The following is a 23571-nucleotide window of genomic DNA, read 5'->3' as shown; positions in this document are numbered from 1 at the left end:
GTAGCCGGACTACTTCTTCATGCCACCTATACTAGCTTCACACAGTCAGAGAGACAGACTTTGGATAAAAGCTCAAGAAGCAGTAAGACCACACAACGAAAGTAAAATTATGCTCTAATACAATTCCAAATATTTACGGAAAAATTGTGAAAGAGATGTTATCTAAAATAAAAAAATTGCCACTCAATACTGCTATTTCGATATCGATGTACCGGGGAAAAATTTTGCCAATATACGCCGATACTTCTTCGAAAAAATATCGATACATCGGTATAAATATAAACCTACATATAGTTAAATCGATATATACCGGGTGATCAATAAGTCAGTATAAATTTGAAAACTGAATAAATCAAGGAATAATGTTGATAGACAGGTACAAATTGACACACATGCTTGGGATGACATGGGGTTTTAATAGAACTAAAAAAGTACAAAACTTCAGAAAATGTCCGACAGATGGGGCTTCATGTGATAAGAACAGCAATAATTAGCATAACAAAGTAAGACAAAGCAAAGATTATGTTCTTTACAGGAAATGCTCAATATGTCCACCATCATTCCTCAACAACAGCTGTAGTCGAGGAATAATGTTGTGAACAGCACTGTGTTGTGTACATAGTTTTGCGTAGCCAGCGCGTAGACAACTTTGCCACTTGAGTGCGCCCCGCTAAGCACAACAGCGCAGCCGCAGCACTTGTCCGTCTCCGCACTACGAGATGGCGCTGCCTTAGAGACGGACCAAATTCTGCTTCCGCCGATGCGTGTATTAATATGTAACGCAGCCAATGAGATTGTTGTTACCGTAGAACACTCGCGCAGTGATACCGGAATGCGCGAGGTATTATAACGAGTGTACAGACCTCTGATTAGTCAGACTGCATTTGTCTGCAACAGTCTGTACCAGTCTGCATTAGTCTATAGTCAAGTTTCAGTCTGCGCCTAATAAGATTATCATATTCCTGTACATAGCCATTAAGATAAATGTATAGACACTTTTGTCAAGTATCAGAGATATGTGAGAATAAGATTAACATACCAAGACCAAAGGAACTTCAGATTGTCAATTGTAAACAGTATCCAGAATGAAGTGATGTAAAGTCTATCGTTTTTATTATTTTAATAAATGTGTGTGACAATTAATCAAGTTCTGTATAAAGTTGGTCACCGTCAATCTGCTACTCTAACCGTGCAAGTGGCATTTCTATCGTCTGACCTAACGGCAGAAGATAAACACACCACGAGAGGCCCATGAGACATATTGCTGACACTCGCCTACTTCGTCTGAGCGACAAGTCAAATAATCTGATGGTGTGTGTACAGAAGGTCTCACAGTATGCACACCACAAACTGTAAAGCATGTCCTGAGTTATGGTGAGGCATTGGCGTCGGAAGTTGTCTTTCAGCATCCCTAGAGATGTCGGTCGATCACGATACACTTGCGACTTCAGGTAACCTCAAAGCCAATAATCGCACGGAATGAGGTCTGGGGACCTGGGAGGCCAAGCATGACGAAAGTGGCAGCTGAGCACACGATCATCACCACACGACGCGCGCAAGAGATCTTTCACGCGTCTAGCTTTTTTTTCAAATAAAGCCCCATTTCATTCCAAGGAAGTGTGTCAGTTTGTACCTCTCTATCTACATTATTCCGTAGTTTATTAAGTTTTCAAATGTATACTGACTTTTTGATAACCCGGTAGATAGATCAGTATACGGATATTTTATCAGCAGCCTTACTACACACCGAGTAGTGACAGGCTGCGTGTGTGCTGTTCGCAGCGGGCTGTCGGGCAGCGGCGGCTCCCGGCTGGTGACGCCGGTGTACCTGCGGTGCCGCGAGGGCGCGGTGCGCTGGTCCTACCCCCGGGGCGCGCTGCGCGTCGTGCTGCGGCTCGGCGGCGGCCGGGAGTTCCGCGGCTGCATCAGGGCGCAGCCGGACGACGGGCGCAACCAGAGCCGGCAGCTGGCGGGCGCGCGCGTCTTCCTGGAGGGCGAGCGCGCGCTGGCGCCGCTGCTCGTGCCCGGAGAGACGCGCGCCGCGCGCTGCTTCAACAGCCGCGGGGGCCGCGCCGCGCTCTACGTCGAGGCCGACCCGCCGCCCCCGGGCGCGCCGCCCCCGCGCGCCGCCGCCGCCTTCGTCTACGACCTGCAGCCGCTGCCGCGCGGCGCCGCCGCCTACGACCCCTTCGAAGGTCAGTCCCGCAGCTACCACTCTCCTAACTGACATGAAGCAACGAATGAGGGAAAAACGTACAACATACACTACTCCCCATACAAATTGCTACACCAAGAAGAGATGCAGGTGATAAACGGGTATTCATTCGACAAATATATTATACTACAACTGACATGTGATAACATTTACACGCAATTTGGGTGCATAGATCCTGACAAATCAGTACCGAGAACAACCACCTCTGGCCGTAATAACGGCCTAGATACGCCTGGGCATTGAGTCAAACAGAGCTCGGATAATGTGCACAGGTACAGCTGCCCATGCAGCTTCAACACGATACCACAGTCCATCAAGAGTAGTGGCTGGCGTATTGTGACGAGCCAGTGCGTCAGCCACCATTGACCAGACGTCTTCAATTGGTGAGAGATCTGGAGAAATGACTTCAGTGAATTCGTCGCAAAAAAGAGTCTGCTAGACCGAGAGGAACTCAAAACTTCATTTTACTGATCTTCCTTATCCACCCTATGGCGAAGACCTCTCACCTTCAGAGTTCCATCCGTTCGGTGCAGTGGAGGATGGGCTCAGCCAGAAGCTGTACGTGGACGGTGAGAAGACGTTGGCTCCCATGTTGACCATTAGAGTGGAACCGTGCGAGCGTACAAGCTCTCACAGTTAGGTGGTGTAAAGCAGTGGCACTGAACGGAGATTATGTTGAAAAATAGCATTTGGTAGCCAAAAGAGTGGAGATTAATATGGTGTATCCCAATTCCGAATAAAACCAACCTACTTTCAGAAAAAAATGTTCTTACTCATACAAGTATTAATTATCACACGTTACTAATAGACTATGTTATGGGCTGTTTGTGATACTAACTTCTAGTTTTGGGATATACTACTTCAATGTAATTGACGGCACGTGAACTTTCTGTACGCAAGTCATATTGCGAATAGGGAAACGGAAGGAACTGTGTTGCAGATGCAATACAGTGGGTCGGGTAAAAAAAGGCGGTTCGCGCCATTGCGGTAGTTCCCCTTATTGCGTAAGAGCAGTCGGTCGCTATTCCTGGCGAGCCCAGTTCTTGTGCCGTATCTTTCTGTACTCCTGGTAGATCGGCACTCGGGGCAGCCGGGACTTAGCTGGACGGGAGAGGAGTGCTAGGAATACAGACGGGCAGACGTGCTCGGAAAAGTTGTCCAGCCGCTAGGCCAGACTGTGCAACTCCTGCCGACTGTGGGAACTGAGCTCCACGCGGCATCAGTAGCTCCTTTATCGTGCTGGCCATTTAGCTTAGCACTCCTCAACGTGCGTAAAGAAATGTACACAATCCCGCTTTTTTAAAGGCCTGTACATATCCTTCGCTGCGGCCCTGATTACACAACTACGGGGTACCCTAGAAGGAATGGTCAATATTCGGGGATATGACAAGAACGATCATTCGAAGCGAGAAAGTATTGTAAATACATACTTTAAATACACACCTAAATGGCTAAGAGCTTCTAATAGAAGATGAAGAAATGGCCATAGCTCTTCAGGTATGTATTTTAGTGCTCATCTTTACAAGATCTTTTCGCTTCGAATGATCGTTCCAAGGACGTCTTGTGCATCTCCTACTTGAATGAATAATAGAAAGTTGGGGTGAATTTTGACTTCACCCACAGGACTACAAAAATTCTTTTCAACAGCACTTCCCGACTTTATATTCAGGAGCATACTACCTTGGCGTTCGTTTTACAATGTCGTTTACGATCGTAGTTCCGACTTGCTATTCGCAAACCTCAACTGCGCCCTCCACCGACCGCTCGACCAACATCTTGATGATAAACACGTCCCATATTTCTCGCAGCACACCAGAAGTTCTTACATTCACAGCTAACGGTATGCGACGTAGGTGTTAGCCCAAAGCTGGTGGATGAGGAGGCACGCACGGGCAGTCTCACACAAATACGCACAAACAAAACTTCACACACTTTGTGATCAGGCATAACAGCATAATCGAAGGAAAGCTCATTTATCAGCAAGCTGGTTTTCAGTCTGGAGAATCGTGCTGCAGTCAGATACTGAAAACCAGCCATCTCTGTGAGCATGGTTTCGAACAGGGTTAAATGACTGGAGTTGCTTCGTCTATTTAACACCTGCGTACTAACTACGCTGTTAACCACTACAAGTTGCTGAAGAAAATTTGCCACCTTGCTAGTGATTAGCGATTAACATTCCTCATAGCGACTCTCCTGTAGTACAGAAGAGTTCAGGTCTCTGTCGAGGATCAGAAGAGCAGATGACGCGTATAAAAGAAAGGCTCACCTCAAGGCAGTATGCTTGGTATAGTGCTTTTTAATCTTTACACCAACCGCGCCATCACAGAACGCTTCAGGCATTTCATTTACCTTGATGATAAAACAGTGGCCGCCTAAGTTAAAAGGAAAAGTTGACTTCATATTTATATACGCCTGGCCCTCAGTATGTGGTTATTCATCTAAAGGCAAATCCCAATAAGACCCAGATGTGCTCATTTCAAGTACGGAATAGATAAGCTGGACGCTGACTGGAAGTCACATGACAAGACTGGTGACTTCACCATCTTCCAACATTTGTATATCAGAGTATTACTCATCACAGAAACATTGTCATAACACCGTACTGGAGGACGGTGAAAGAACAATGTTTTGAGGAATCCCACAGCCGCCATCTGACTATCTAGTTCTCACGATCTGAGAAATTCCGTTCTTCATTTGTGCGTGTTAGCTGCAGGGAATGCTTCACGTGTGTGGACTGCATCTGCTCTCACCAAGCAAGGTGACACTGTAGTCAGGTCTTAATAAGCCGACTTCAGTCGACAACTTCTACCCGATTGTTGGAGTAGCTCACCCACTATCAGAATGGCCATCGCTGTCTTTGAGGAGCAGTCGTGTACTGCACGATCATCAAGCTCTAGTCTGTCCTTTGGCATTCAGAAAGAGCTCTAACTGCGTCACCAGATAGGAGAACAAGCTGCCGCCAGATATCGTTGCAAAGGAAGAGCTAGTCTTAGGTAATGATGTACTCTATCCTGTTTGGAGACCTATCAGTCGTCTTAGGATGGGCGTCCCCTGTTGCAGGACCAACTCGCTAAAACGGGGCACCCTTCCATCTGCGAGTGTGGAGCAATGCAAAATACGGGCTACTTGCTCATAGTTCCTCTATTGGACAACCTTGCACGACACAGGACGTGACTGAGGCAAATAACAAGGTCATTGGAGTGCGTGCCTTCTGGAAAACCTGGCCAGACACGGAAATGAACGAGGCGGCCTTGCAGACCAATGATGCAATGCCAGTTCCGAGCGCACCATATGCTGTAGGAACTGCAGTGCCGTGCTCACGTCGGAAACCAAGGCGCACAGCTGTGACGAAATTTCACCTGTGGAAACGAAAAACGCAAAACATCTTTTGTTGGTGTGTTATCTCGACTCGGCGCAAGTGTGGTAATGAACTAGCAAGCTAGGTAGGTGGTGCAGGGAGCCATACACAGGCAAGCGTATGAACTGGCACCTTCCAACTGCACAAAAGTAAGATTTTCGTCTCTAAACTCAAGTTTAAAGCCACCGTCAGTTTCTATCTTTATTCATATAAAAGATTATCTTCTTCAAACCCCTACGTAATACAAATCATACTAATATCGATATGTGATGCACAGTATGTTACTAGTTTATTTAGCCTTGCTATTGTTCGCACTAGCGGACAACACGTAGTACTGAAAAATGAAACAGCTGTCCCTTAGTGGCAAATTAGTGGTGTCGACTGGCACATAAGCTGTACCTGGCTTCCGTCCCTAAAGCCGTCATTTGTTTCAGCTTTAGTCTTACATACGGGCTTGTTTCCGTGGCGCGTGAACCCTATCATCTTTTGCGCGATTTCTTCTTAGAGGCCAGCTACAAAGTGGTCTGATTCTTCCTGCTAGACCATCTGTGACCGTAAAGCTATAGCACAATGGATCACATGATGTCTGAGCTCACTACTGTGATAAAAGAACATTTATTTAATCGTTTGAGTTTGACTGTAGCACAAATGACATGAAAGTAGTCGGCAGCTAATGTCGTTAATTCCTCTGTAATTCCACTTTTATGTTATTACGTTCTGTTTTAACTAAACAAACACTATTTTAGCCTTGTTTCAGAATTTATTATTAATGTTATTGCACAACGTAGGTTTCGGGTTATAAGCCCATCTTAAAGTACATTACTCTGTTTTGGTAATCTTCTGATCCTAATCGTAATTGGCCAGTTGTGGCATGTAAATTAATCTGTCGTGTTATTACAAAGGAGTAAACCCCATGAGTCTTAGTATTTACTATTGCATTCCTAACGGAAATGAACATAGAAGATAAATTAGAAAGATTTGATGGACTGGAACAATTTAAAGAACTTTCAGAACTTAAGTAAGAAAGGAAAGCGTTATCAGGTTCTTCGAAACGATGTCTGTCTCTAACATATGGAAGTGAGTCGTGGGCTGTAACAAAAAGAAGTGAGGAAAGATTATAAATGACGGAGATCAAATACCTAAGAAAAGTAACTGGGTGCACACTGTCCGACAGCAGCATGACCGCTGACATCAGAGAAGATGCATGGATTGTTGTGGTAAAGGAAGCATACTAAGAGGTCTTTGGTCCCTCAGTCCATTGTCTGTCAAGCCAGGAATAGTCCCCAGAGAGGAAGGGTACAAGAGACAAACCACGATGAACCTGAGTGTACCAGAGAATGAAGAAAACCGAGAGACAGAAGCGAATAGAAGTGGGAGAGGGGTATAAGGGTGAAGGCGGGAGAGTTGGCCCGCCCAGAATGCAAATGGAGGCCCCTGGGCCACGTCATACGACGGGAGGCGCACCTTTTGCAACCGACCTGTGCGTCCACACCCTTCATTACTACAAGTAAACCAGCAAAAGCCGATAAGTTGATAAAATCTCAGGAAATGGAACGACAAGTCTAGAGGGTAAACTAGCGGCAGATGTAAAATAATGTGTGATCAGCATGTTCACTTAAGCTGGCTAAGTGAGATAGCCACGTCAACTGATCATCGAAGAGCCGTCCCAAAAAGGGATAAAACGACACAACTTTGAGCAATTGGTCGTGAAGGTAGAGATCTGGCTGTGCGTGGACAGTATGACGTCGACAGGAGTGCGCGGCTTATGTTTTGTCAGCTGAAAACCGGAAGCCATGGGCGAGAACCCAGGACTGCGCCATTCGAATGACACCCTGCAGTCGGCGTTCAGCAACAAAAAAAGGTTCAAATTGCTCTAAGCACTATGGGACTTAACATCTGAGGTCATCAGTCCCCTAGACTCAGAACTACTTAAACATAACTAAGGGCAGCCTCCATGCCCGAGGCAGGATTCGAACCTGCGACCGCAGCAGTAGCAGCGCGGTTTCGGACTGAAGCGCCTAGAACCGTTCGGCCACAGCGGACGGCATGCAGCAACACCGACAGTTTAGGAGTTATAGCAAATGCGAAACTCGTCAGCTTACAGGAGTAAAAAACTTACATGGACAGAATGAGGAGTACAGGAAAAAGAACGAAAGACGACAGAATACCAAAATTAATGAATTATTACCCATTGGGCAGAATATTGTTTGGAGGACCGAGATAGAGGTGGAAAGGCCAATAATATCAACTGAAAGCACATCAAAGGCAAACGCCTAATACATGCAGGAAGAAGTAGAAGAGGACGAAGGAGAAGAAGAAGAAACAGCCTAGCAGAAGAAATTTATTTCGCAAATTCCTCACGGCTCTGGACTAATATGCAATGAAACGCCAAACAAACTGGTATAGGCATGAGTATTTAAATACAGAGACATGTAAAGAGGCAGAATACGGCGCTGGGGTCAGCAATGCCTGTATAAGACAATAAGAGTCTGGCGCAGTTGTTAGATCGGTTACTGCTGCCACAGTGCCATGTTACCAAGATTCAAGCGAATTTGAACGTGGTGTTACGGTCGGCGCACAGCATCTGAGGTACCGATGAAGTGGGGGATTTTCCCGTACGACCGCTTCACGAGAGTACCGCGAGTATCAGGAATCCGGTGAAACATCAAATCTCAGACATCGCAGCGGTCGGAAAAACAGCCTGCAAGAACGGGACCAACGACGGCTGAAGCGAATAGTTCAACGTGACAGAAGTGCAACACTTCCGCAAATTGACGCAGATTTCAATGCTGGGTCATCAACAAGTATCAGTGTGCGAACCAGTGAACGAAACATCAATATGTGTTCCCTTGATGACTGCACGACATAAAGCCTTGGCCCGACTGCACCGACATTGGACTGTTGGTGACTGGAAACATGTCTGGTTGGACGAGTCTCGTTTCAAATTGTATCGAGCAGATCGATTTGTACAGGTATGGAGACAACGTCATGAATCAATGGACACTGCATGTCAGCAGAGGACTGTTCAAGCTGGCGGAGGCTGTATAATGGTGTGGAGGGGGGTGGGGTGAAGTTGAAGTGATATGGGACCCCTGATACGTCTAGAGACCACTCTGACAGGTGACACATACGTAAGCATCCTATTCGATCACCTGCATCCATTCAAGTCCATTGTGCATTCCGGCGGACTTGGGCAGTCCCAGCAGGAGAATGAGACTCCACAAACATCCAGAATTGCTACAGAATGGCCTCCAGAAACACTGTTCTGGGTTTAAACACTTCCGCTAGCCACCAAACTCCCCAGACATGAGCATTATTGAGTGTATCTGGGATGCGTTGCAACGTGCTCTGCATTAGAAATCTTCACCTCCTCGTCCTGCTCTCGGATTTATGGACAGCCCTGGAGAATTCGTGGTGTCAGTTCCCTCCAGCACTACTTCAGACATTAGTCGAGTCCAAGCCACGTCGTGTTGCGGTACTTCTGTGTGCATCGTGGGGTCCCTATTCGATATTAGGCAGGTGTAACATTTACAGGGGGAAGAAAGGTCATTTCGATCCTTCGCGGCAATGGCTGCATCAGTCGGGATTAACAGCGTTTTGTTGGTCTGCAGACACGTACGCCATTCTCGCGCTTAATTTGCTGGGCTTCTCGCCCGAAGCCTGTGCTAGCGGCTGTGTGGCCCTGGCAGCAGTGCAGACGCCCGTGGCTGTGGCGAGGGCAAAAACGCGACTTGGTGCACAGGCGGCAAACAGGCATGCATACGGTAGGTACGGCTGTGCCCGAGTCAGCCTCGCTTCCCACGGCGTTCACTCAGCGCGCTCTGCGTAAACTGTTTACCCAGGACAGGACGCCTGCTGCCGCCGCCGCCCATGCCGTGTACCCAAACACACTGACTAGCAGCACTGTGTCCCCGCAATACGACGTGCCTCCCGTGTCTCTAGCACTCAATGAATATCCCTCTCGCCTGTGGAGAGTACATTCCTGTAGAAGCGGCGGAAGTTGATCTGTCTAGGCGAGTCGTGCTCGGGTATCCAGTCGAAAACGGAATTACCCTCGAAAGGCAAATTTCCGGTTCAACTGTAAAGAGCTCAGTGTCTGCTACACTCAAAGACAGTAAGTTATCTCGGATGGAGAATCAGGGACAGGTGCAGAAGTAACTTCGGGTGCAGAAGTAACTTCGGGTTTACCCCAGGAAAGTGTGTTAGAACGCTAGCTGTTCGTGCTGGATGTTAACGACCTTGCAGAAAGTATTAATTATAACCTCAGACTTTTCACAGACGATACTGTTACCTATAACGAAGTACTGTCTGACAGAAACTGCCCAAGTATTCAGTCCGATTTTGATGAGATTTCCAAGTAGTTAAAATATTGGCAACTTGCTTAAATGTTCAGAAATGTAAAACTAGCTTCCCAAAAGTAGACATTTCAACGTTTCTAAAGCTGTCCTAGTTCATTGTTGGTGATGTGATTGTGAAGTGGCAATCCGATGGAATGGTTTGGGTTTGGCAAATGCCTGGACTACGATACCTCCCATTACGTGGAGTGCGAAGGTGGTTGTGTACGCTATGGCGATGTTTCTCGTGGTTAGGGAGTGGACTCCTTAGTCCACTTCAGGAAACGCCAAATGCGGAAGGATATTAAAATTTTACTGAGTACAATAGAGGGACTGTTTGGTTCAAAATGGCTCTGAGCACAACGGGACTTAACTTCTGAGGTCATCAGTCCCCTAGAACTTCGAACTACTTAAACCTAACTAACCTAAGAACATCACACACATCGATGCCCGAGGCAGGATTCGAACCTGCGACCGTAGCGGTTACGCAGTTCCAGACTGTAGTGCCTAGAATCGATCGGCCACCCCGGCCGGTGGCTGTTTGGAAACGATGCTTGATTGTATCAGCATGACAATGCACCCTGTCATGAAGCAACGTCTGTGAAGCAATGGTTTGTCAACAATGATTTTCCTGAAATGGGCTGGCTTGTCCAGAGTTCCGACCTTAACCCAATGGAAGACGTTTGGGGAGAGTCAGAAAGTTGACTTCGCTCCAGACCTCAGCGTCCAACGTCCTACCTTTCCTGGTTTCGGCTCTTGAGAAAGAATGGGCTGCCATTCCTCCAGCGACATTCAGAAATCTAACTGAAAAGTCGTCAGCAGAGTTCAGGTTGGCAAAAAGAGGAAAGGTGGTCACACCAATATTAATATCCACGAACAGGTGTCTGGATACCTTTGATCAGATAATGTACTTCAAGTTTCCTTTCTTCTGACAAATCGACCAATTTCTGCGGAGTCCCATTACATGAACGACTTTTTGGTGTACCTTTCCTCATTCTTATATTGCTTTACATTTGAAGGGCTTATTTCCATAGTGATAAAAGTCCTTTTTTGTTCGTTCTGAGATACAGAGTCTTAAAGTTAAATGAGCGCTGAAAAATCTGCAGTTTAGATACCAGAAATGTACTTTAATAAACAAAAATGGACTCTTACCACTATTGAAATAAGCCATTCATTTAGTTGGCTAACACAAGCTGTTATTATATCTTTTGTTTTTGTTTTTCCAGAGTGCCGGCCCTGTACCCCAGACGAGATGACTACTGCATTCTGCACCAGTGATTTTGGTAAGTTGTCACAGCCAAGAGTTTCCATAGTGTAACAGTGTAGTTGCAGAAATATCTTTCAGCTGTACCCAGACTCACAACAGGAAGATACATACTGTACTCTGGGATGTGGTTATCGAGCTCTATCTGTTAGCAACCACCCGTCTCGTGAAAAAGTTATAAGTGGGTTTGAAAACGCTAACTCGAAAATATGTAAGAGTCGTCAGAGACTGTTGACTGGCCACAGTTTGCCTTTTGGCGAATGGTACGCCGCGGTTTTTTTTTTTATGTAGAATTGCAAACCTTTCTGCAAATCCGTGAGTGGATGTTTTTACTGCGAAATATTCATCTGGTTTTTCAAATTGAAAACTGTCCTCATAGTCACACCCCTGGAGTGCAGGCTGTCCCACAGGAAGTACTGTAGTACATTTTAATTTTTATCGTACATTTACACCAATATGACTTCTGATGACCCACCTACACACGTTGCCATTAAAGAAAAGCAAGACAAGTTCATCTCTTAAAAAGTACATCACACAAATGACTTCCATCATGGGCTATGGGTTGTTGAAGACGTTCGTGAAAGCTCCTCATTAATTTCTGAAACTGTTATTGAGGCGTGGTGTCTCTTTTTTTTCCGGATTGCGCGTTTTAACTCGTTGGTATTCGGTAGAAGCCGTGAAAAGACTTTGTACTTGAGATGACCCTACAGAAAAAATTTAGATTACGTGTGTCATTCCTGAGTGAGATGGAATTGCACTAAATTCATATCCACATGGAAAACCAACCACACATGGATATCAGTACCAAATAAAAATCATAGACAATACAAAAATATAAAATTGATCAACAAAATGTGCAAAATCATCAGTTTCAACTGAAGACACCCTAGAAGTTCCCAACAGTTCATAATACCTCTGAAGTCTGACTTATAGTCCTCCCTTGTGTTCTCTCTACTTCCTCCATAGCCTGTCAAAGCATTGCCAGTTGCCTGCCAACGAGTATATTTTGTAAGTACTCAAAGAACTGCCTTTGAGAGAACTGATTCATCAGCTTATCCAGCACCAAACACATTTATTCTGAATAACATGTGTAAGCTATTGTGAAGGCTTCATGGACTTAATTTTTCAACCCTCAGAACGAGCCAATAAAGCATTCACTGTAAATTTACATTTCTTACCTCAAATGGACATTTTCTACATCAGATCTTTGAAGCTATATGTACCACTCCCGCCCTTCCCCGCCCCCCCCCCCCCCCCCACCCTTCGAACCATCTGCTAATCTATATTCCCGGTGGGGTCCAGGGATTTTCTCTGCCTCGTGATGACTGAGTGTTGTGTGTTGTCCTTAGGTTAGTAGTTCTAAGTTCTGGGGGACTGATGACCATAGATGTTAAGTCTCATAGTGCTTTTTGCTAATCTATAAACCTAGCTTAGGAATGATCAGGAGTGCCTCCATAAGTGTGGTCTTCCTTTTACACCAAGTATTCGAACTCTACGTCACATTTGCCATGCCATAACCCAACTCACTACTACCTTGACATCCTTTGCTCTGGATCAAAATACAGTTGGCAATTGCTTGACAAGACTTTCCTGTTTCAGTGGCACGTGGCATCATCAAGGGCGTGGAGCTGGATGAGGAAGCAGAGGTCTCACGGCTGCACGTCAAGCTGACGAAGCGGCTGCGCCATTCGACAGTAGACAACAGTGTCGACATGGATAGCTCCGATGAGTCAGAGGTGACAGTGCAGATGCCAGCACACTGTGGTGCACGCCGTGGTGTTGGAGAATTTGTCGTGATGGCCCGGCGGAAGCTGGGCGAACTGGCACTGGTCTGTGCACCACGCCTCGAAGACTGGGCTGAGCTGACAGCACGTGGGGCAGCCTCAGCACACTGCATCCTCTCCAGCTAGCTTCAACTGGACCAGCACCGCATCCTCTCCAGCTAAATCCACCTGGAATGGCACTGCATCATCTGTGTTAAGACTGGCACAGCATACTGGAACCAGACGCCACTTGCTAAAGACTGGGCCAGGTTGACAGCGCATGAGGCAGCCTCCACACACTGCATCCTCTAGCTCGGGTTGTTCCTGCACTGCATCGTGTCCAGATGCGTCCAGCTGAACCAGTTCTCCGCCATCTGTGGACCAGCACTGCAGCCTCTGGAGCTAATTTCAGGTGCATGACCCATGCATCCGGGAAAACTGGCCATGTGCTGAAGATAAGATTGTATTCCTGGTTCCTATGGCATCCTCATAGTTATCTATCGTCTCAAACTATGTCTGTATGGATTGCCACTGTATACACTACAGTTAATTACTTTGGGGCCAGTACAGCATTCTCTCCAGCGAACTGTGTCTGTACCAAGCATGTGTCTTTCCTAGCTAGCCCCATTAGGCCCAGCAAATAGCTCTGTCCAGACCAGCTAGATGGTAATAAACTAGTGTAGCAGCTGCTCCAGTAAGCTCCAAGTGGGCTGTAATCTCTCTTGCATGTTTCTTCTGGACTATCAGTTTCTGGAACCAACTACTGAAGCTTGCAACTGAGTCAATAGGTCCTGTCGATTTTATCCCTAGATGAGTCCTCATTAGTTCCTGCATCTTAGAATTGCTCCATGTTATCGTTGGAAGTAACAACTTCAAAGAGCTATTTTAACCTCAAGAGATATTTGCTAGCACCATTCAGACATCACGTACAAGCAATGTTCCTCCTTCATTACATTCCTCTTCGGAAACGAGGTACAGGTTCCTCAGTCCTAAATGAAGTTGCAGCACACTTGGCAAAAGATGTGACATTCTATAGCATGAATCCAATCTCTGCTTCGAAAGTGACTGTGATGGTCTGCTGTTTTGAGGCAATGAATGTTTTTCTGACTTTTTAGAGAGTAATTCATTCAGTTCGTTGTTCTAATTTGCTTTGTGACTTACTACAGTCAAGAACACCTACAAAGAAGGGCAGATGAATGTAATGTGGAATTTCATTTTAGTAAAATAAGGTAAAAGGGTTTCAAGAGGCCATTAAATTGTGGTCATCAGCCTCCTCACTTACAGGTTTGAACTCTACAAGATGTGCAAGAACAGTTAATGAAAACATAGAGTACGTGATTTTTCTTTGCATGAACTCTTCTAAATACTGTACAAGATGAGGGGATATTATACAATTATTACACCACTGACCATTTCATACACTCAGAAATTCGAGAAGACATGGAAAGACTACTGTACTGTTCACTGACATTACCTGATACTACTGGAAACAACACTAGATTCAGAATAGATAAGCACATAATGGAGTCACTGGGGTGAGGCAGTTCAACTATGTTGGTAACAGTGAGTACCACAAGACAGTTACATGAATTTACACAGGTGCATAGGTATTCAGTTTGAAATAGAGGAACTAACTGGATAAGTTACTCCATATAAATTTACTACAGGCAAAGAGGGATTCCTATATAAAAAATGCTTGAATCTACTCTGTACTGTGAGTGATGATTATTAACTTTGGTTTTATGAATAGTGTTTACTATTGGAGGTAATACATATGCAAGAAACAGAAGTGTTATCAGTGCCAGTAGCAAATTTCCTCACATATACTTTCACCTATCTATATATCACAACACCATCTACATTCTCATGTGTGTTCCTGGCTTGAGTGCAGGAATGGGTTTTACTTTATAACTTTTAAATTGTGGACCAAACTGCAGCAGTACTTCAAACATGACATTTCTCAAGTAATGAAATAAGCAGATGATAAGCAGTTTGGTGCTTGAGGACTATACATGCGTGTGCTGGACAGATGAAAAACTGATTTTGTTACAACAAACCCAGGATCGAGCATTCTTATGTTATATGTGGAAATGTGTTAGTTCCGGAAAACTATAGGACTGTGATAAAAACTGGTACTTGTACTCTATGTGCAATTGCCTGCAGTGGACTGAGACATAACTGACTGTTGTGGGTGTGAAAAAAGGTTGTTTTGTTAATATTTGTGAACATTGTTGTGATATACTTTATATTATGAAACATGAGACTGAACCTATAAGGAAGCAGAGTTTGTTGTACATAATGGATTGTTTGAGGGGTAAGAGAAATATTTTATGTTGTAGGTGTTAGAAGTGTTGGAGACCGAAGGAAAAATACAGATGCCATATCCTTGTGTTGTGATTTCCTGCTTATAATTTGTGTATCTGAGACATGGTAACAACTTGATGTTGCTTAAGCATGCTGTGGACATGAGATTGGTTGTAGGCCTGAATATTATCTTTTGTGCTCACTCATGAGCAACAAGTACAGTAACAATAATTATTTGGCAACTTAGGAGCTATGTCATGTGTTTCCAAGAAAACTGTTTTCCTATCTCATTTTCCTAAATTGCCCACCCCTAGTATGACTCCTTAGTAACTGATAGTTTGCTTTTGACCCTGGTACAATGTGTTTGTTGCTTTCATCATACATTTTCATTCCAAAAGTGAGCAGTTACCAAATATGTGGGCCATGTTTCTGTTTGATGGGTATCATAGGTCCATATTCAATAAAACTGATTATGCAGTTTGTTACTAAAATATAACAAAAATGTGTGTTGTAAGCGTAATGTGGATATGAATCAGAAACAATCTGTTGCTGTCTTACCATGACCATGACTTATTTTAACAATCCATTGATTATAGGGGTGTGCAATGCAGTTTATTAGACAATTGTGAGAATAAGAAAAAGACAAGCAAATGCTATAAATACAATAAATATTTAAGAAGGAAACTAAAGCAAAATCATTATCTTGAGTAGGAAAACAGTTTCTTACAATGGCTTTCATTATGTTCTAATCTAACATGTCCTATAGACAGTGATGCTAATTTCTATGTAAAGTGTTACTTATATTTTTGCAATATGTATTTTGAATGCACAATGAAAAATATTATTTTAAACCTGTTAAAAGTGCAATATTATTCATAGTAAATTTTTAATCAGATTAGACACACCCTTACTTAAGAGAGGTTAAATTTTTAACCTCCATCAAAAACCTACCAGTCATTCAATTGAGTCATGTTTGAAAAGATTTTATTGTATAACTGCATAGGCTTCTGTGGCTACAGTCAGCTAACATGAAAGGTGTCTGTATACAGTACTACATTATGTTGTACACCTATGATGGCTGCTGTAGCTGCGGCCAAAATGTGTGTCATCAATAATAGTTTTTTACAATATAATGTAGACAACTTCCATGTTAATAGGTTTTACTATGCTTGTTGTAAAATAAAATTATTTTTATTCATGTCTCTTTAATATATTCTTCATATTGGAGGTATTTACACTGGAAATGTTTGAGAGGTCTTAAGAATTCCCAGTGTAATAAAACACAGAGGCAACATCATAGCATCTAAATGTGGGAAAGAGCAGTGCCAATAATAGTAGAAGGAATTTTCTCTTGTAAAATAATTTTTATTTCCATTACTGTGTAAATACTTTAACATGACTTTATTTTCCATTTGAAAATGAGAAAACCAGCTATATCACTGCTAAAGTATTCTCTAAATGGTTTATTTTTATACTAATAAATTAATACTTCAACATATGTCTTCCTTGTGAATTCATCGTGCCAAAATGCCTACCCTAAGTAGGCCTTGTTATTAAATTCCTTACTTTTCTCCTTCCATAATTATTTGCTTTCTGGTTTATTCCAACAATTTTTTTAAAATTTCAGGGAAAATATGCGTTGTTATTTTGACACTGGTGTATGTGTATGGAGCTGTGTCAAGTAGAATGTTCCTCTCTTGATTGTTTCCTGTATAATGATGTGACTGACAGTTACATAGTCACTTAAGTTTTTTTACTGTTTCAGTTATAACATTGTAAGCTGTAATATTGTGTAAACAGACTATTTTTAATAATTTTGGAATGTGTAATATTTGTCAATAACATTACAAGGCTGTAAAAATGTAAATAGTCTGATGTATAAAATTTATGCACTGTGCCATTATAAGAGAAAGTATTGGCCAGTTGTGTATATGAAATGTTCTTCTGTACATTGTATAAAAATGGATCTCGAGAAGTTTAACAATATAAGGTATTGTGATGTTACACAGATAAATTAGTCAGAGTATTAGAAACTATTTTTGAAACATATTTTATGCTTATGTAGCTGTTACCACCATCCTTACATACTTCTGGTCTAAGCACTTGTTTCAAATGCACTTGCATACTAGCTTTGTAGTGCAGCATAGTGTTCCCTAAACACATTCATACTGAAATTTCCAACTTTATTCTTGGCTGATAGTCTGAGTCAGTGTCTTCTAGTATTACAGTATCCACATCTGATTCCAGCCTGAGAAGAAAGTCTCAGAACTATATTGTCATTGTTATAAATGTTACTGTTGGAAAATTATCTTTATCATTAATATTAGTACTCTTTTTATCTTGTAATAACCTTTCAAGAGTATAAAGTCTTTAGTATAGTGTAGTAAATACTTTGATATAAACAAAATCTGTTATCTGCATTTAATTTTTCAACATTCAGAATGCACATCTTGAGAAAATCAGCTTAAAAATATTCAAGCAGAATATGAGTTGTGTTGCAATTTTGCAGATTAATTTCTATTGTTGAGCTCTTCTTCAAGAAAGTGACAGTTCATTATTGGTAGGTCTTAAATTCATTATAATGTAGAAAAGTGAATAACTGCAAAGCTCCACATGTGACTGTAAAGAGATTACTGGGCTGCAATAAAGTTGAAAGGAGTTAAAATTACTTTTTTTTACTTTAATAAATATTTCAACCTATCCCATTTTAATGAATATTAGCAAGTTAACTTAAGCGACAGAAACATAAACCTTTATCACTCCTGTGCAAGCATTACACACTGTATCTTCACAGTAGTTCACAATCAAAGAATTCAAAGCCTTTCATACTGCATGGTACAGGTACTTAATGTGTATTGGGTCAGTTTAAAATGAATAACAGTCACATTCTTAAACAAACAGATGAAATGTTGCATAAGGTCGGCAAGGATGCTAATCACAGGAAGGAACAATCTATGTATTCAACGGAAAAATTTTGGAGTGCGAGTGCTTCTTCCATTAAAACAAGATATGTTTCTTACCATGGTCATCCAACACAGCAACCATTATATATACACAGAATTTTTTCTCATCATAAGCCTACTGCAACTAGAATCTTTTTCACCAGATGCATTTCTTTTTCATTTATGAACATTTTCTGTGGTCATTCTGGAAATATGATATATATAATATGTGTGTGTTTTTAATTTAAAAATATCAAAATGTAGAGGACATAACATATGCCATATATCCACAATCGCCTCAGAAGATGATCCAACAACATGTAAAAGTGATACATGTCTGGTGAAAAGTATTCTTTGGTTGCGGCAAGCTTAAGACAAAAAAAGACCAAAATAAGAATTTATTGTGAGTGACTTTCCCTGTCATAACTAAACAAAAATAAATAAAAGTTGTTTTCGCAACTAGCTGTATCAATAATTTTATGTGATATTGAAATTATATCTATTAGCCAAGTTAATAAAAGAGTTCACATACACAAAGGAGAAGCATGAAACAGCAGAGGTAAAATACAAAAGAAAAAGAAGAATCTTCATGTGAAAGACAGTTTGTGGTTCTTACATTCATGGTATCCTGCAGACAGTGACCATTTGTGGCATAATTTTGGGCACATGTCATGTTGAGGTATATTTTGGACATGTAATAATTGCATGAATGTCTGTCTTTTTGCTCAGTTGTGTGGTCCATAGTTGTATATCCACAGGCACGCTGTTTGAAAATTGCTGGTTAGTTGGAATTCAGTTTGTTTACTATTAATTCATAACAATGCCAACTGTAAAGTGTTCATTCTGTAAACAAAACAATAATCACAATTATTCATTAGCCAACACAGTTAATGCATTGCCAACATAAAATTTCTAAACAAAATATGTAGCAGATTCCAATGGTAGACACATCTCATTGGAAAGATAGCTCAGTATTAACTACTCTGACTTAAGTAGTCTTCTTAAAAATAGTGCTTAAGACATCATTTATAACTCAACAGGTTTTTTAAGTAACATTACTGTTGGCTGAAGACTGGATTAAAAAACGTAAATAAGTTGCTATTTTAAATGGTGTTCCTTACTGAATACCAGACACTATAGATGCACATGTAACTAAACTGGCTTTGCAAGCAGATGATGATATGGGTAAATTTGAAAATAAAAATAACTACATTTCCATTGTAACCTCCAAAATATGTGCTGATGCATGCTGTTCTATAGTGACTATACACAAATTTGTCATAGGGAGATATGTGTAAGAAAATGCAAAACGAATTGTACAGTATTGAAGGAATATTAATAGGTTTCCAGGTCCAGCACACAATTTTTATCTGCCAGTAGGTTTCATGTCAGTGCACACACGACTGCAGAGTGAAAGTCTCATTCTGGAATGATGGTTCAATTTACTGCTCATATTTCAACAGGTGTCTTTGTCATCATGAAGGTGATTCTTTAAGTTGTACATCTGCTCATTTACTAGATTCCAGTTAGGTAATCAGTATTTCCATCTTGTTCAGTGTGTAGTAGCTCCATCTAATATAATACCAACAAGCAATAGAACCTGACAGTTCCAATGTACAGCATTAGTGAGAAGTGTTTGGGACTTGTCTTATTTCAAATATGAACACATGAGGTCAATAGCAAGGAGGGTAAATTGAAGACTGATGTGTTGAGGTAACTGTAGGAAAAATGATGAATTTCTTAAGAAAAATATGTACAAGATAAAGTGCAACCTATTTGAGATAACTTTTCACAGTGTTCTGATTCCTTATCAAGTCAGACTAACTAGTCGTCAGAAGAAATCAGAGGTCAATGTGTAGATCATAATACATCAGTTTAGCATATTCAAAAATATAGCAAAGCTTGGCAATGAATTTAATTAAGAATTGTTGCATAACATGCAGATTAAATTCAAGATTAGATTAGATAGGGATTAGTTTTTGTTCTTTAAATTTATAATAAGTTCTCCAAGCATGTAAAATGAGTTGTAAAACAGCAACATGTAATATAATGTTACACAAAAAGAAAAAAAGAGCATTTTTCTATAAATGGGTTCCACAGATTATAAATGGAATTGTATTCATAGATGTAGAATAGGCCAAACTATAACAATATTTTCATTTAAGAGGTAATAACAAAATTGCCACTGAACATAAATGGACAACACACTTAGGCTACAGCAGCCACAAATCTTCAAACAGAAAATCAGTTTATTTACATTGATCGCAGTATTGGACTGTAAACTGGCAGAAATCAGATTCTACATAATACTGTTTATTTGATATTACTATTATTATTATTATTATTATTATTATTATTATTATTATTATTATTATTAATGTATACACCAACTGGTTCTAACAACAGTGGAATAGTAGCCACACACCAGTAAATCATTTATGCTGCTCTTAAAATGGACTCGATTAGAAGTTAAACTTTTTGCAGCTGCTGGCTAGATACTGAAAATACGTGTTTCTGAATATCTGACACCGTTCTGGGCCAACGTAAGTATTTTTATGATTATTCTCATTTCTAGGATTGATTCCATGAACTGAGCTCTTGCTTTAAAAAAGAATTATATTATTTATGGCAAATGTTATTAAGAAATTAAGTACATTGGGAAGCAGCTGTTTAGATCCACTAGTACCATGAAAGGGGCTCTGCAGGACATTTTTGAGTTCATGCCACAAATAATTCGGTTAACATAGAAATGATACCACATGAAATTATGCAATGAAAGCTAGCGAAGTATGCTAGCTTTCTTATTATGATATCATCTGAATTTGACAACATCCACATTTCAAATAAAGATTTGTTTAGGTGCTTCTGCAGTTCTGTGGTATGCATTCCCCCTGTTGGATTAATTGTCAAGCTATAGTCCCAAGAAAGCACACTAAACACATTTTAAACAATTGGGGAGGGGGAACCATTTACAGATTCTGAAATGCATATTGTGTATCATTTCAGAGTTTAATGACCGAGAGTTCACTAGGAACCATTTATTAATATTCGTGAAAATTTCATTAATCTTCCAGTTGGCCTGTTACTCATGCAAGGTCATTGGTATACACACGAAGTAGGAGGGACTCTTAAGAGGAAACCCTGTGGGACATCACACAAAAATAGTTTTAGGTTGGATGATGAGTGATAGATTAGTACAGGACTCTTTCCCACTGAGACCATTTGTTTTCTTTTTTTCCTTCTCTATTTTGCCAGAAATACATTTAATGTTGCACCATAATATTCTAATATTTTTCAAGTTGAGAATGTGACTGTTCTGCTGCATTAATTGTATGCCACTCTTAAGTACTATGAGGGAATGGTAGGAGATTTTAGGATACATATGTAAGTATATCGGCAGTGGGGTTTTTAATTTTTTTTTCATTTCTCATGCAAATGGAATGTGGACGTGAGTGTCAAATACTGTACCCTCTGTCATGACCTTATAGAAGTGACTTGTGGAGTGTAAAGAGTGTATCATAATTACTAACACACAGTAGCACAATTGAATGTAAACTAAATTAGAAGCAAAATTATTTCAGGGAAGATATGTCCCTGAACGATTTTTTTTTCACAATCACTCCAGGTTTTTGTTAGGTAAATCGTAATGAGCCTGAAAATCTTTTGGATACATTGATGGAAATACAGTTGCTTTTAATGAACATGGAGTATGATGTTTACAGACAATGAAGTTGGTGAGAGCTAAGAACAAGAAATTCATAGCTACCTCACAAGCATTTCCTTTGCAGACCAGCGTTCACTGACATTGGCACGTTTCTGATTGTAGTACAGTAAGCATACGCTACATACATGCATATGTAGGTGCAGACAAAGGGTCTTTACAAGAACATTCGACAATGTTAACTGTCATCAGAGTTTAAGTTTTATAAGGAAGGAACATGCCATGCTGAAACTCATGGTGAGAGACTATCTACATGCCATGCTGAAACTCATGGTGAGAGACTATCCAGCTTACATCAACAAAACAAATAAATAATTCATCGCTGAAAAAAACACGGTAAAGAAACTGATAAACGAACGTTTTAGAAACATCATATACAATGTATGACACTGCACACTGGAAATAAGAAGTGTAAAGTCCCATTCCATAACAGAAAAGTTGTCCTACAACGTCCATGGAGCGAAAGAGCGTCAACAAGATCAATTACAGGTCACATTTGATATGGTGATCACTTCCATTGATTTAGTTTAAATAACTCGCCGAATGTGTAATTTGTAATACAGATGACACTGTAAAGTATTGTTACCATTTGTTGACTTGTAAAAAGCTGCAAGGACATAAAACAGCTACTGAAACATTCTACTGAGGAATTCAAAAACTGGGCCATGGCCATATGTCAATGACATCAGCATTAAATACATCAAATAAACACTGTAATAAACAATTCTAGAAGTTAAATACGGGAAAAGGGTATCCCAGTTTATATATTTAGGCGAACTCACTAAAAAGATGCATAGAAGATGTTGCTTTGAAATATGGAAATACCCATCAATCTTGCAGAAAATCCATTTACAACTAGAGATTAATCTTGAAAAAGACACAAAAGAGAACGAAAAGAAGCCAAGAAAGCCTTAGCTCGAAAATGAACTGAACAAGGCACATAAATGCTAAGATAAAATACGGAAATTAAAAAAGTTAACCAACTTTGATTCTGATCCAACTATAAACGCTTGCCAAAATTCTATTCACATATTAAATAACGGAACCAACCAGATTTTGGAATTTTATGTGACTTTCAGTAAAGCTGCAACTGACTCTCTGAAATGTATTGTAACAGTGAAAGATGACTCAAGAGAAGCAGAATGAAGCTGGAAATCTTTGAGAGGACAATATTTAGGTGTATAATTCATGAAAGCAAGACAGAAAAACAAAGGACCACTCGGCCTGAGGGTAGGAACAGAGGTCATTCTGAGAGAATGAAAGTAACACCGGCATGAAGAAAGAAAAGGAAATTGATATGCCATTTGCTGTGTAGTGTGTGTTCCAGCAGAACCCACTCAGTAATAACAACAAAACACTATAAATATACACTCTAAGACAACAAAAACTAGGCACCACTAAGGTGTTCTGCAGATTGCTCACAAAACTGATATTCATACAGGTACTGAGGAAAACTGTGAAATCGTAAACTTTGGCGGCCGGTAGATGAACGTGTGACACTGCAACGGAATTTCACCGCGCAGCTGACAAGGATGATAAAAAGGTTGACATGTTGATACCAGAGCACAAAAAGGTTGACATGTTGATACCAGAGCACAAAGCCAATACGAATTTCGTACTCAGTTTGGTATTAATTATGTGTCGCAGACTGGCGCGCAAAGAATAGTCAG

General features: G+C 41.1%; 1 protein-coding gene across 1 annotated transcript in view; it reads left to right on the top strand.

Annotated features, from left to right (window-relative positions):
• The window catches only part of LOC126278039 (meteorin-like protein), a 244449-nt gene extending 226543 nt beyond the window's left edge, over positions 1–17906 (top strand). Inside the window, exons 2-4 of the mRNA XM_049977794.1 lie at positions 1783–2195; positions 11134–11190; positions 12771–17906. Coding sequence (XP_049833751.1) covers positions 1783–2195; positions 11134–11190; positions 12771–13081 — 781 coding nt within the window. The 3' untranslated portion in view covers positions 13082–17906. The remainder of the gene's footprint in view (positions 1–1782; positions 2196–11133; positions 11191–12770) is intronic.
• Positions 17907–23571: the final 5665 nt, after the last annotated feature.

Source organism: Schistocerca gregaria, chromosome 6 (assembly GCF_023897955.1).
Source record: "Schistocerca gregaria isolate iqSchGreg1 chromosome 6, iqSchGreg1.2, whole genome shotgun sequence".
NCBI lineage: Eukaryota > Metazoa > Arthropoda > Insecta > Orthoptera > Acrididae > Schistocerca > Schistocerca gregaria.
Note: the sequence above shows the minus strand (reverse complement) of the source record. Positions and strands in the feature narration are given on the sequence as shown.